The sequence below is a fragment of the Dermochelys coriacea genome, chromosome 2, assembly GCF_009764565.3.
Source record: "Dermochelys coriacea isolate rDerCor1 chromosome 2, rDerCor1.pri.v4, whole genome shotgun sequence".
Lineage (NCBI taxonomy): Eukaryota > Metazoa > Chordata > Testudines > Dermochelyidae > Dermochelys > Dermochelys coriacea.
The window spans coordinates 224,446,719-224,462,731 of NC_050069.1; the positions used below are offsets into that span (position 1 = coordinate 224,446,719).

A 16,013-nucleotide genomic window follows, 5' to 3' on the forward strand; every position below is an offset into this window, starting at 1 on the left:
TGGTTCTAGGCTTTCTATACACTTTAATTCATTTTTATCCAACTATCCAAACGGAACCATCCAGACATATCTCACTCACTGGGTGAAGGGTGTAGTATAAGTACCTAAATTTAAAAGAATAGAGTAGAACTATCTCCTTCCTGTTTCAAACAATTATCTGCATATAATGAAGTAAAATGAGTTCTTCATCCCACTTACACTCCAAATGATGGCTGTTTGTTAGTGAAAATTAAAATGCTGGTAGAGAATGAGATTGTAAATTCAGTTAGATATGGGGGCATTATAGGGCTAAAATGAAATAACTTGAAACAGAAGAATTGTGATAGAATACAATCTTTGCTTTCCATAATTCAAACACACTGTCCATGTTATAGACTATATAAAAGTGATCTAGTACTGTTAAATGAAACAAACATTTGAATGCAATAGTTTGTGGTATCACTTGAGCAATAAGGAACAAGTATTATTTTGGAGAATTAGGATGGTATTAAAATAGGATTGGAAATTGTCATGTTTTCTATTTGTACAACTATAAATGCCTGTTTAAATCATCAAATGCTGCTATAAACCCTGCAGGCTTGCAGTGAGTGACCTATAAATGGAGTAGATATCATCTAAAACATACTCTTGTGATCCTTTGTGGGAAAGCCAAAGATTTTGGTTTTGAGAAACACAATGCAGCCAGAAAGGAATCTTATATTAAAGCCAACAGATTTGCATGCCTAGACTCTAAGGAAAACTAGGCTTGCAATAGTAAAGGTTGGGTCCTACATTTTCAAACCTGGGTGCCTGAAGTTACATTCCAAAAAAAAATGTATGCACCTAAATAAATGTGGCCTCATTTTCAAAGGTGAAAAGCACCCACAAATCCCTATGGGCCAGATTGTGATGGCTGACGTGGAGAGATAGGGAGTCGAACAAGAAAGGGAGCATAGGCACTGCTCATTCCATTCTCCTCCCATTGGGAGCACATTACAAAACAGGGGTGGAGTAGGGTGGAGAGGAACAAAAGCCCCATGCTTTCTCACTTTAGACTGGCCCACAGAGTTGGTCTGGTGCAATAGAGGGATCAATCAGATCTTAATGGATGGAACAAGATGTGCACTCCCATGAGCACTGACCCAGCACAGAAGAGATTTTGCCTGGCTGAGACAGTCTTTCCCTCAGTCTAGTAGAGTAGTGTGAGTATGCCCTGTCCTCACACAAGGCTGTGGAATAAATGTCACAATATAGCCCATTGTAATCAAAGGGGGCTACGTATTCTATCACTCAGAATATGAAACATTCCATTGATTTATAAGATGTGGCAATAAGATACACAATGCTGGATACAGTGGAAAAACCTATTTTGTCTAGAGTGGATAGCTGGGAGCAACTGCTTGTGGGAGGGCAGATTTTAAAAAGTACCTGTAGGCCAATAATACAAATGAAACATTTCTCAGCCTTTTCAAGGTCTCTAATGATTTTTTATGTTACCTTGTCTAAGGGAAAGAATGTGGTTAAAATGCTGAGTTTATAGTGGAGAAAAACTACTATATTTACAATTTGCTTTGCCAAAGATAAAAGTTCAATAAAAAATACTAAGCATATGTGCAGATAAAAGGCCTTTGAAGTAAGGATAATAGAGATTTCTGAACCTCATGTTTTTGATTTTCTCCTCCTGGTTTTATTCACTTTCATTAACAGATTTTCCTTTCTGCAGAGAATGGCTCCAAGTCTTACTTCTACTGTCAATTATACTGATCCTACATTAGAGCCTGTAGTAACTGAACATTCACCAGTACGACAGAAGATAATAGATTCGCAATTCAAATGCTATGAGAGAATGAACAGAGATCCGCCATATAGAAAAAAAGGTAAAAACAAAAGAGGGGGAGGGGAGAAAAACGTGTAATTGCATGTTGACATATTTTCTGTATAACTGTAAAGGAACATTTCCTTCTGTGTACTAATATTATTATACATAGTCTTACTGTCTGCATTTGCAAAATATACCAATTTATTACCTATTGTATAAGTTTTAGGGAGAATAGCCCTACAAATGATCATGGTGAATGAATTATCCCCTCACCCTTAGAGATCATTCCTCCCTGACACCGTTGAGGCACACTGCATTGGCAATGCAGTAAAGCTTGAATTATTGCTGTTCATGCTTTGGGAACATCAGTCTTTACGGCTGTCAGTCCAGCACCTTTCACAAGTATCAAACCCACACAGATACTTTAAAGAGAGAAAATGTGAATAGCAATCTCTTCACTATAGATGTCATTCTATTTGCTTCAACTAGCCATTTCATTATTTCATAATTCGTTTATTGACTGACACCTTTCTGGTTTCTAAATTAACATAGATGTTCTAAATGTTCTGTGTTCTAAGTTAAATGTAACCATCCAGTCATAGGCATTATTGTGAACAGCTCAATGAAACCTCTGCTGAAGCCAGAGTGGCTGGGCCAGCCATAGGGGTGGGTAAAGTGGGCAGCCAGGATGGAAAATGTGCCCACCCTACCTCCAAAAGTGGGCAGCCAGGATGGAAAAGTGGGCAGCCAGGATGGAAAATGTGCCCACCCTACCTCCATGTGTGCTTTTTGGAGGTAGGGTGGGCACATTTTCCATCCTGGGCCACAATACACTTAAGGCTAGTTCTGTGGAGTAGTGGTCAAAAGAGCAAACAAAATATTTGGATGTATAAGCAATGGAATGGAAAATAATATGGGATGTATAATGCTATCATGATATAAATCCAGAAGCACCCTCACTAGGAATACTGTGTTCAGTTCTTGCCTTATCTCAAAAAGGATGCCGTGGAAATAAAAATAAAAATAAGCCCCAGAAGGATGACAAAATGATTACAGGCATTGAGATTTTATGTGAGGAAAAAAATAAACCTATTGAGACTGGTTAGTGTAGAGAGGAGATAACTAAAAGAGGGCATGATAAAGAGATACAAAATAATGAATGGTACAGAGAAGGTAAATCAGATGGGTTTTTCTCATAATACAAGAACAAAGAAATTTGTTGAAATTGAAAGCTGACAAATTTATGACATCTATATTGAATTAAATAAGGTATGTTTTACATAATGGATATGTAAACTATGGGACTTATTACCACAAAATGTTATTGTGCCCACAAGATATTACTGAGCTCTGTGAGGTTTGACATTTAGATGTTCAAGGTCTGATCTAAAGTGTATTGAAGTCAGTGGAAAGGCTGCCCTTGACTTCAAGGGGCATAGGATTTAGGTCCATAATGAGAACATCCATAGCTATAAGATAGGATAAACCAGTCATTAAGGGATATAAGCCCTTATGTGTCAGGGCAAAAGCAACCTCTAATTGCTGGGCTGTAGGGGGAAAAAATCTGTTATGGGCAGCTTATTCTATTAGACCCCAGTTCTGCAAACCTGTGTAGATTCACTTGTGTAAAAAGTTCCATTGGCTTCAGTGGGATTTGATGTGTGAGTAAAGTTACACAAGTGCTTAAGGATTTGCAGGATCAAGGACTAATTTCCACTGCAGGAATTCTTGCAATTTCCTCTGCTGCTGCTCTACTGCAGACAGGAGACGGATGCTGGTCTAGTGTGGTGCGGCAACTCCGATGTGCCGCTGACTGACAGCTAGACTGAAGTTGTCATTTGATTCAGCTGGGTTTGATACAAGGTATGGGTTTTTTTTTTATTTCTTAGGATGATGAGAATAACTGAGATGATTTCAACATGTATGAAATGATTTTTTTCCAGTTTGGTTCTATGAAGAAAAATCTATATGAAAAAAGACCTTTACCCCGCACTCCAACCCTTTAGACCTCAACAAAAGGCCTGGAGCAGCATAAAGGGTCTCTAAATACCCTGTCAGCAGATTGCCCTGGTTCAGGAATTGTAGAAGTCAGCTATAAGGCTGTCTTCTGAGGAGAGGATCCCTTGGTTTAGTGGATGTATCAGGAGCAGGGCTTCAGCATACAAAGCTGCAGCAATTACATGCACCCTACAGCCCATAGGGCAACCCAGAGAGACTGCAATAACTTAGACCCCAAGGCTGTATACTTCAGGAGCCTTTCCAGCCTTTGAAGGAGCCCAGGACTGGGAGGGCACACAAGTGGCTTAAAGCCACCATAGTCTGCCTTCAAGTTGCAGCACAGAATCTCAATCTAAGTGATTTCAAGAGAAGCATTTCCCCCACCCCTCCTTCATTTTCAAAATTGTATTATTCCTGGGCCAGTTATAATTCATTATTCTCTTCTAATTGTCACTTTTCTATTTTATCACTTAGATATGCATATATGATATGTCCAGTGGAAAAAAATTGTCCTGTTGTTTTCCTTGAAGGAAAGGCTGTATGGTGTATTGAAAAACATCAATGTTTTTTTTTTCATTTCAAGGCATGACAAATGTTTTAAAAATTAAAATCAAAGCCTCCTATACAGCCCAGACTGGAGTACCTTTCAAAAATGTGTTTAAATTGCACTTTGCTTCTGCTATTTTTCTCTGCTTTTGATTTTACCAACTAATTCCTCAAGCTTAGGCAAATATATCTCAAACCCTTGGAGAAGGGCAGTCAAGTGCTTTAAGAAAGAAACATAACTAACTGAGGGTATGTACTTGTATCCCACACTGAAGTAACATCATGGTTTGTTAATAACCTGAACAAGTAGTTCATTATCAACACAGATGTGCTGGAGAAAAATAAACATACATGGATTCTTACATAATAAGAAAACAAGTGATCCTAAAAAGAAAAATTGCACAGTAAATTTCAGCTGAAAAATTAAATTTGAAAGCATCCATTTTTAGATAACAGATCTACTGACTTAAAATATGTACTATGGGTATAGTTTCTTCAGTAGCTCAGTCATCTGTTAAAATCTTTTTCCATCTGTTATAAATGCTGTCACTTTCCTTAAGAAGATTTGCTTCCACTGAGAGAGAGATTCAAATGCACAACCACAATTAGACGCCCAAATCCCGTTAATTTCCAGTGTCGGTTAGGAGCCTAACTGCCATTTGTTCCTTTCAAAATTTCACCCATCAACCATCAAAGGATTTTGAAAATTCATGTTATGCCCAATCATCACAGTCAATGACTCCATGTCCATTGACTTCAGTAGGTGTTGCAGGGGGCCATGACAGTGAATGCTCTTTCTCCTGCCTAATCTGATTTTAAAATTAAAAATATCTCCAAAGCTTAGATTTTTAATTGCATTTGTTTCTAAACCTGCAGCTAGTGGCAGATTTATGTCACAGCATTCAGAACTGTGGTGTCATTTGTAACACTATCAATCTGGTGAACTCAGTGTAACAGGCTGTAAACTAATTGTGATTTAACAATTAGAAGAGGGAAGTCAGGACTCAGTTGTGCCCAGACCAGAGTGGGTAGATAAGTATGGTGGGGAAAAGGGCTAAGGAATCTTCCCCACCCACTTCTGCTCTATTTTAGGGGCTGGGCATAACCCCATTAGGGAGTTTAGGCAGTGCTACCTCCTTATGCGCTCACAAGTGATACTTGCCCAAGACAGGATTATAGCTCGGCTCTCCCAGGACTGCATCAAGCAGTGGGGCTAGCCTGACATGGGGAGGAATGTGTAATGCAGCAGAGGAAGGGTGGCAGAGCTGTAATCTGCATCCCCCAGGATCATTTGGGAGGAAATCTGAATAAGGCCCCGCTCCTGCACTGCACACAAGGGCAGGGGTTTGCCTATATGCGTCATATTGCAGGACCTGGGTCTATGTCTGTAACCTCTGCATCATGGGTAGGGCATCTGTTTTTTCTGAGTTTATTAATTTCTTTGGGGGGCAGGTATTTTTAGCAATTTTTGAATTGTATGTAGATGTCCAAAAATTGGAGGGAGGGGGATGTTCAGTGTTCTTTGCATATATTGTCATGAATAATCTCTTTAATGTTCCCTAGTGTGCTTTAAAGTACTATTGTTTCAAACTGCACTACAGTAAAGTGCACTAGGGAATCTTTAGTGTATCCCTGCAGGGTCTACCCAGACCAATTTATGCACCCCACATTAATGTGCTTTAGAAGTCACACCTTGGTAGTCCACATTACAGCTCTATGTAGACAAGCCCTTAGATAACATTTCTTGTGTTTTTTCGGGTGTTTATTGGCTAAGTACCAATTTTATTTTCTGTTTGCTTGTTTGTATTGGAGCTTTTATTGATGTTTATTGGTTAAAACCTAAGATCAGAAGCCCTAATCATGGGCTCTGACATAAAAGCCACAGTTTTTCCATTAGTGTTTAATATAGAAACCTGCATATTCAAAAGTGGCCTTTAACTGGGCATGCCTCTAAATTTTTAAGTTTCCAGCTTCACACAGTCAGGGCCTGATTTTCAAAGGTGCTGAGAAACTGAAGGTACATGTACTACCCATGTAACTAAATCCCCAAATCAGTTAAGCACTTTAGTGTGTGCTTAAATGCTTTGCTGAATATGAATGGATTGCTGAACTGGGACTTCTGGTTTTGCAGGATAAGGCCCTATATTGGAAGTTCTTTTCAATTGGGTAAAAACCATCACTTTTCAACAAGAAGGACACCACCAGCAATGGCAGTCAGACATTAAAACTTACAGTTGAATGCAATTCAATGTGTAGCAATAATTTTATTTTGCTGCATGAAGAACTCTGTACTGTGCAACAAGTCGACAGTGGGGGAATAGCACAGAGTGGGTTAAGTGTGATCAATTTTTTAAAATTAATTATCACATTCTTCTTAAATGACTAGGTCTGTTCTGCAACCGAACTTGGGATGGATGGTTGTGCTGGGATGACACACCTGCTGGAAGAGTCACTGCTCAGAATTGTCCGGATTATTTTCCAGACTTCGATCCAACTGGTAGAGTATTTCCTTTCATCTTTTATCTTTAGTAAGGAAGTCTTTGGAGTCTTCATGTTGTTGAAAAGACACATGTTTCTAATGGTTTTTACAGAATTGTGAAATCTCAGAGACGCTTAAATGAAAATGTACCCAGTTCTATAATCATCCCGGGGTGTTTTCTTACTCTTAAGTTATAGCATACATTCATTTCGCTTATAGAACATGTTCGTTTGACATCTCTGAAATCAATTATATGAAAGTTTTGCTGGATAATTTTAATATCTGCCTGCAGTTATAGTTATTCCATTTTAGATACTCTGAGCTGAGCAGCAGATGTTAAGTCTAGTGCTGTTGTCTTCCTAAAATAAATATTTCTAGGTATTCCTTTCTACATTTTCTACTGTCAAAGACAGTTTTACAAAGCCTGTGGAAGAACAGAATCAGAATCAACTTTTATTATGCTACAGAGTCCTAGTGCAGATTGTTTGGTGAATTATTCATAGAAATAACTTGTAGCCAAAGACATTGAGAGAATGTGTGGTTCCAAAACATTTTCGAGAGGTTTCAGTAGAAAAAAGAAACATTAATAAATGTATAAGTGTGGGGAGATATCTGATCTAAGCAATGAATGTGTAACTAGCACTTTAGATAACGGTTCAACTCCACTAATTTGGCATTATTTGAAGGAAGACACAATTTTGTTCTAAATTCTAATGATATTTAACCAGGAGAATTACTTTATGCCTCGTAGTGCTATGGAACTTTGGATAACCCTCCAGCAAAGTGTGCCATTCACAGATTAAAAAATAATGTGAACAAACATTTTATTAGCTGTATAATTCTAAACATTAACAGTCATATATAATGAGGCTTCAGCAATATTTACTTTAGTAAGTATCATTTGAATATAAATTAATAGACTAATACTTACTAAAAAATTAATGCCTTAAATCCCCAATGCTACTGCCTGGAGCCAGAATTAGTTCTTTATTACATGCAGTGAATTTATTGCACATTTAGAAACATAAGAATGCCACCCTGGATCAGACTCAAAGTCCACTGATTATTATTTATTTGTTTATTTGGATTATCAGGCTGCATTGGAGCCCCAGTCAAGGACCAAGGCCCAACCTTGTTAGGTGCTTCACAAACACACACAAAAAGACAGTCCCTGACCCAGAGAGTTTACAATCCAAGTCCAGTATGCTGTCTCTGACAGTGGCCAGCATCAGATGTTTTGGAGGAAGGTGCAAGAACCCTGTGCAGGTAGATCTGAGACAATCTGCCCCCTCACCACCCAGATTAGGTCTCATCTTGGTCTCTATTCATTAAAGATTGGGTTAAGCCCTGAAGTTCAAGGTTTAATAACCCTTTCAAAATTATTGCAATTGATTATGATAACTCTGGATATTCTTGATATCCATATAACTATCAAATCCCTTTTTGATTCTTGTTCAGATTTAAGTTTCAATGACTTCCTGGGGCAATGAGTTCCAAAGCTTAACCACACATTGTGTGGAAACATACTTCCTTTTATTGGTTTTGAATTTCCCACCTTTTAATTTCAGTGAAGGTCCCCATTTTATCAAACAGTCAACAGAAGTTCCCAATCTAGCTTCTCTAGGCAATTCATCATTTATATTCTTTTTACCATGTCCCCTCTTATTCATCTCCTTTCTAGGGTAAACACGCTAATTTTTTCAATCTCATTTTTAGGGACTGGGATGAAATCCAATATTTTCCTCTTGAAAAAAATCAGCATTTTGGCACAGCTGCCTTGAAGAATTTATTCAGAGATTCAGATATTCCAGTCAGGATAGGTGAATGCCTTCTGCCTAATTTTGAACCCCGTTGCACCTCATTGTTTAACCAGTCAGTATACTTAAGCTCATTTCCAGCTGTGCTGCAACTGACTCATTTGGAACTCCATCAGACACAGAATTCCGGAGCTTAAAAGCATAGTTGCAGAATATAAACTTATCTCACATGGTTCATCGCTGTTTACACAACACCCTTCTCCTGTAATTTTAATTATAAATTTAATCTTGTGGGAGGTCTATGTTTTTGTTGAAGGTGCTTGTCAGAAAGAACAGTTGTCACTTGTTCTTCATTTACATTTTGATATTGCCCTTGTACATAACATTTTAATTTTAAAGTGTAGCTGCTACAGTAATATTTCCATTGTAATCATCTTCAGTAAAAAAAAAAAAATTCTTTCCCCCCCCCCCACCACCCTCCGATTATTATATGGTCAGCAGCTGCAATTTCAATTCGTTTTCCTTTTTGTAATTATCACATTTTCTTAAAAGAAGAACTGTCATGCATCATGAATCCCTTTGATCAAGAAGATTCATTTTCGTGCCACAACCATTAGATTTTCTTTTGACACTTTCCACCCCCACATACATGCTCCATTTACTAAGAGTCTGCTGCTGCCATTGCTTCCATGGTTTTTATGGGAAACCAACAAAAACAATCCTGTTTCATCTCTATTCCATATGCTCTTGGGTTGATAGCAAAAACAGATCTTAGACAGTTTAGAATTCACAGAAGTCTCCCTATAGACATCAACAGCCTCATCACACTGTATTTGGATGGTTATAGAGTAACACTTTTTCCAGTTCTCAAGCCGTCTGTTGCTAGTTTTAAAATCATGCTTTCCCACCTGGTTTGCTGTCTCCAATGTCTTGTTTTGTACTTATGGACCCTGTTGCAACAACATTATTCTATCTAATAGTTTAAACCACTCATATAGACAAGGCTACATTCAGTCACAATGAGTAGTATTTTACTCCACAATTTGTCCCTTTGATTTCAGTGGAGCACCTGGTGCAATAAGGTACTAATCAACATGAATAAAAGTGGTAGAATTCGGCCAACACTGTTTCAGTGCTATGAAGAAGGATGTTGATAAATTGCAGAGGGCTCAAAGAAAAGCTACGAGAATGATTAAAGGATTAGAAGACCCCCTGTACAGTCATAGACTCAAAGAGCTCAATCTATATAGCTTAACAAAAAGAGATGGTTAAGGGATGTCTTGATTACAAGCTATAAGTAGCTACATGGGGAACAATATTTAATAACGGACTCTTCAGTCTAGCTGAGAAAGGTATAACACAATCCAATGGCTGGAAGCTGAAGCTTGACAAATTGCGATTGGAAATAAGGCATACATTTTTAAAGGTGAGAGTAATTCACCACTGCAAAAATTTACCAAGGGTTATGGTGGATTCATCACTGACAATTTTTAAATCAAGGTGGGATGTTTTTCTAAATGCTCTCAGAATTATTTTGGGGAGTTCTGTGGTCTGTGTTATACAGGAGGTCACACTAGATGATCACAATGGTCCCTTCGGACCTAAGAATCTCTGAATTATAGTAATTTTAGTGTCTGTTGTTAGCATAGTGAACAGCTTCTAATTAGTGGGATCTGTTTACAACTACAGGGGGGGAAATCCCTCTTTTGCTATTTTCCTGCTAATCTTACTGCTGTAATGTTCATGGATGACACTTATTGTCTTTCATATTCCACACTTTTCATTTAGCATCTTTCTCTGCTCCTTTGTTAGCTTGTTAGTCTGCATCTTCGTCAGTGCCACTGTTTCCCTGACACAGTGACCAGTTCATCTTTGTTCATCTTCTTTCAGTTCAGCTGGAGTAACTTTCCTCCTATCAGGTATCACAAAATAACTTACAGGTGCTGCACAAGCCAGCATGTGGTCAGAAGTTTGTTTCACAGGTGGCTGCTCTTGACATGAGGAATTAAAAATGTATGAGGGAGACCGGAAGTCTTGTGGAGACTAGAATCTTGCAACTGCTAAGGGAGGGAACTGGAGGGGACAAAAGAACAGGTTGAACAGTACTAATAAATTGTTCAGGTTTGAATTGCAAGTAATTACTTTCAACAAGGATTTGTTGCTGGTCAATACAATGCAGCTAGATTTTCAGATTTTTGTTGAGGAAAAAAGAAGTCTTCCTAGTGAATAACAGTTTTACTGGGAAAAAACAGCAACATAGTCAAATTTTCCTTTCTTTAAGGCTCCAATCCCACAAACTACTTAAGCATGTGCTTCCCTTTAAGCACATGTGGAATCCGATTGACTTCAAAAAGCCTGGTCTTTAGTGCTTTGCTAGATTGGGGCTTCAGGGAGGTTTGCAATGTATCATATAATAAATCACTGACAACTAAGTTACCTCAGGTTCCTTAATTTTCTTCTTGGCTAACATCCATGGGTAGCTTTGAATACTAGGACAAACAATCCAAGAATAAAATATGCTGTGCAGCTTTCTTTTTGGACTTTTCTACTTTCTGCATTCATAATTTGAAAAATGAAATAGGATCTGGTGATAATACATAGTCTGACCATATGCATGTTGGTCATCTGCTTCTGTGTACATTATATGCACGAGCTACTCAAATCCAGCCTCACAGTGACACTTAACTAGACTTAGCAGGATTAGATTTTTATCGGTAAATGTCAATTTCACCATACACACACAAAATGACAAAAAATATTTCCATCAATATTAACAGAAATGTACAGATTGGTAAAGTAAGAAAAATGCTGTTTGAGAACTTCTTAGAGTTTGATTTAAGGCTAAAATTTTGATGTGATTTTGACAGTTTGTGATTTAACATTTATAAAACTTTAATTTTTTGAATCTCACCATCCACTGTCATTAGATTATTATTGTCTGACTTCCCGTAATTTCCTGCAACTGTGAAAATTTAAATCAAGAACAATACAAAAAATGCTTAAACCCATGATTTTGCACAACTGTGGAAAATGTAAATGGATAAAAAATTAAAAAATGCTTAAAAATTAACATTGATATTTTCTGTTGAAACTATAAAAAAAACAAAAACAAAAAAACCCGAATTGTGCCAAGCCTACACTTGATGTTGACAGCTAAGGGAAACAATGTAAAAAACAAATAAGATGAGACCGTACTCTGGAGAGAATGGCCTAGGTAACGCACAAAGAGAGCACCAATGTACCCCAGCATTCAGTTGGATATTTTTCTGCCACAGTCTCAGCTCGTGTAAATTGATGTAGTTCCATTTGTTTCAGTAAAGCTATGCCAGTTTATAGCAGCTGAGAATGTGCCTAATACATTTTAAATCCAGAAGGGATCATTATGATCATTTAGTCTGACCAATCTCCTACAGTTTTCTGTATCTTCTTCCCCATGAATCTACTCATTTCCTTTGCTCTTTACTGGACATATTTTTTTAAAAAATATCCAAGCCTCTAAAAACTCTTTCTGCCCTGCTCAGTACAAAATTACTTCTTCTTATTGCAATCTCTTTCTCACATGGAACATTTTGTGCAAAATGATAATCCTTGAATACTGCACGCAGTTCTGGTTGCCCCCATCTCAGAAAAGATATATTAGACTTGGGAAAAGTGCAGAGAAGGGCAAAAAAATGATTAGGTAGATGGAATAGCTTCCATACAAGGAGAGAATAAAAAGACGGGGACTGTTCAGTTTAAAGAAAAGAAACAACTAAGGGGGGATATGATAGAGGTCTATAAAAGCAGAAAGTGAATAAGAACATATTATTTACCCCTTTACGTATTGCAGGAACCAGGGGTCACACAATGAAATTAATAGGCAGCAGGTTTAAAACAAACATAAGGAAGTACTTCTTCACACAATGCACAGTCAACCTGTGGGACTTGTTGCCATGGGATGTTGTGAAGGCCAAGTATAACGGGGTCCAAAAAAGAATTAGATGAGTTCATGGAGATTAGGTCCATTAATGGCTATTAGCCAAGATAGCCAGGGGTGCAACCCCATGCTCTGCGTGTCCCTAAACCTCTGACTGCCAGAAGCTGGGATTGGTTGACAAGAGATGGATCACTGGATAATTGTCCTGTTTTCTTCATTCCCTCTGAAGCATCTGGCACTGGCCACTGTTGGAAGACAGCATACTAGCCTAGGTAGACCATTGGTAGGACTCAGTATGGCCATTCTTATGTTCTTACAAAGCAGTCTGTCAGGAAAACATCCTGAGACAAATTGATCATCATTTCAACTCCACTAACAACAAGAGCTGCATTTGCTCATCCCCTATATCTTGGAGTAGTGCTTTCTAAAGTGCTGTGTATTCGGTTGATATTTTTATGTGCAAATTTTTTATGCATTGGGTCATATTAGTCCTTTGTGTAATCCTTTTCGAATCAGTGGAGTCAAAACAGGAATGAATGTGGTCTATTATGTAGATTTGTACTATTGGTAACAGAAGTGCTAATAAGGTAAAAGACCAAATATATCACTAGCATAATTGATTGATGTTAATGGCTTACATCAGGGAGGAATTTGGCCCAATTTTATCAAATAAGTAATACAGGAAACTGCCCGTGCAAAGTATATTATGACATCTATCATATATAACATGTTGCAAAATTAGTTTTGTTTATTTGAAAAAGTCTTTTTTCTTGACAAGCAGAATATTTTCTCCCCACCCATCTGTAGCAAGACTGCTTCTTTATCCTTATTAGCTTGTCTGAATTGTACAGAATAGTACATGAGTTGTGTGTATATAAAATTTATCAACTTAATTTGGCTTGGATATCTGCAGGCTGTTTCCCTGTTAAAAAATAAAGTTCAAAAATAATATGTTAAAAAAATAAAACCTGCCCTAGCGCTTAGGAAGTCTGTCTGGTTGAAGTAGGCAAGCATCTCCCAGAACCAAGTGTGTGATTGCTTATGTTTACAAGCCTGTTTGGACACAAGGTACCATTTGATCATGTGTTTTGGTGGTTTTGTTTCTGTCTTTGATTTCGTTTAATAAATCAGTCATTTTTCACTATCAAGATGAGCTCTTGGAGTAAAGTTTAAAAGAGTGCAGCAATATATCACATTTACCCATAAGCAGCTAACTTATTAGGGAACTGCATCCTCTTATATCAGGCCTCTATTTTGCTTAATGAGTAAAGTTTAAATGCCATATCTATGTTACCATAGTCCAAATACGGAAGTACGGCCTAGGTTTATATACATTTTGAGGTGACATCATTCTGTTCAGGGTTAAATTTAAAAAAAAAATCTATTGTTCCAGTTTAAATCTCTGTCCCCTCACCCTCAAGTCCTTCAGGTTCTTTTCTTTTCTTCCTCTCTCTCCTGTGCACTTCTGTTCCTCTTTTCATCCTGATTGACAGTTATAGTTTTGAATTAATTATTTATTTCCCCAAGGTACATAATATGCTTATATTATATATATTTTGGCTCAGCTTGTCGTGGACTTTTCTGATTTTTTTTTATTATGATGACAACATTGGAGTTGAAGCTTTATATGGGCTTCTGTGTGATATAAACATTTATCTGTTAGTTGAAATATTTTCTCTATAAATAATTTATTGGTGGACATTCATAAATCAGATGCTCTGTTGGGATATCAGCTATTCATCCATCTGTGGGGTGTATAGAGTCAGTGATGCAAAGCATGTATCACTTCTATCCAGAGAATGGCAAAACAATCCAACTACTAGCATTTGCTGACATAAAAGAAAATGTTTAGTAGCAACAATCAAAAAATTTAAAAGCTCACAGAAGTCTGTTATCAGTGGAGTTGATCTAATAGTGAAAAAGCTGATCATTGAATAAAACTATCAAGTTTGTTTCACAGGGACTAATGAGGCAATATGTTTGTGACGTGAAAATGACTTCTGGCTTACTTGTGAAAATGGTTATGAATCCTAAAAGCTTCATTAATTTTAGTATGAATGATTTTTCATACAAAACTATGTATCTGGCACTGATTGTTTATTACTCCTTGTTAACTTGTTTAAAATGTTTCAGTGCTCCAATCCCAGAATATGAATGATGAATAGTCCAAATGAACAGTTCACAATCAAAACATCATATTTGCAATAATTCATATCGTTTGAATGCTCCAATGCCGCCACTTTTGTTTCCCCCTGTTGATACACAGATATAAATCTTGTCCTTCCATCACACATTATTTTCAAAGCTCTCTGTTACTAGCACTTGTGTTGATTCAAAAAAGAAAAGACTAAGTAACCTGATCTCATAGCCCAATACCTGCTCTAGGACCACTCTAGTCACATTGCCTTAAAAACAGCCAGCAGAACAGCTCAAAGTAAAGCCTGGGTTAAATGGCCACTACTTCATTTAAATCCAGAATAGTAGGTTTAAAACAGAAATCAAATGTTTTTACTGTGAGAGTCAGTATAGTGGGCATTGGGAAAGAGCATGATGCCCCAGGATGAGGCACCTGATTTATCATATAGGGGTGGGAGGCAACTCATATAAAACTACTTCAAATGCTAATCTTCCCTAACATGATTGCTCTCTATAAATATATCAGAGGGAATACCGGAGAGGGAGAGGAATTATTTAAGCTTAGTACCAATGTGGACACAAGAACAAATGGATATAACTGGCCATCGGGAAGTTTAGACTTGAAATTAGACGAAGGTTTCTAACCATCAGAGGAGTGAAGTTCTGGAATAGCCTTCCAAGAGAAGCAGTGGGGGCAAAAGACCTCTCTGGCTTTAAAATTAAACTCAATAAATTTATGGAGGAGATGGTATGATGGAATAACATGATTTTGGCAATTAATTGATCTTTAACTTTTCATAGTAAATAGGCCCAATGGCCTGTGATGGGATGTTAGATGGGGTGGGATCTGAGTTACTACGGAGAATTCTTTCCTGGATATCTAGCTGGTGAATCTTGCCCACATGCTCAGGGTTCAGCTGATCGCCATATTTGAGATCAGAAGGAATTTTCCTCCAGGGCAGATTGGAAGAGGCCCTGGAGGTTTTTTGCCTTCCTCTGTAGCATGGGGCACGGGTCACTTGCTAGAGGATTCTCTGCACCTTCAAGTCTTTAAACCATGATTTGAGGACTTCAGTAACTCAGACATAGGTGAGAGGTTTATTGCAGGAGTGGGTGGGTGAGATTCTATGGCCTTCATTGCGCAGCAGGTCAGACTAGATGATCATAATGGTCCCTTCTGACCTTAATATCTATGAGTCTATGATCCAGCTACCACATCTCAGGTTTGTAACAGGCAGATGAGCTCCAAACCCACTAGCCTGTCGCTAATTATTTATAAACCTCCAACATCAGAGAGTGGTTTTAAAGAAAATTGCCCCTTGACTGATGACCTTTGCTCACTGCCTGGGAGTCAAACTTACTAAATGACCTATCGGAAAAAGA

General features: G+C 37.8%; 1 protein-coding gene across 1 annotated transcript in view; it reads left to right on the forward strand.

Moving 5' to 3' along the window:
• The window catches only part of CALCR (calcitonin receptor), a 269,917-nt gene that overhangs the window by 155,042 nt on the left and 98,862 nt on the right, over positions 1–16,013 (forward strand). The window contains exons 3-4 of the mRNA XM_038392848.2: positions 1,703–1,856; positions 6,729–6,839. Of these exons, the coding sequence (XP_038248776.1) occupies positions 1,703–1,856; positions 6,729–6,839 (265 nt within the window). The remainder of the gene's footprint in view (positions 1–1,702; positions 1,857–6,728; positions 6,840–16,013) is intronic.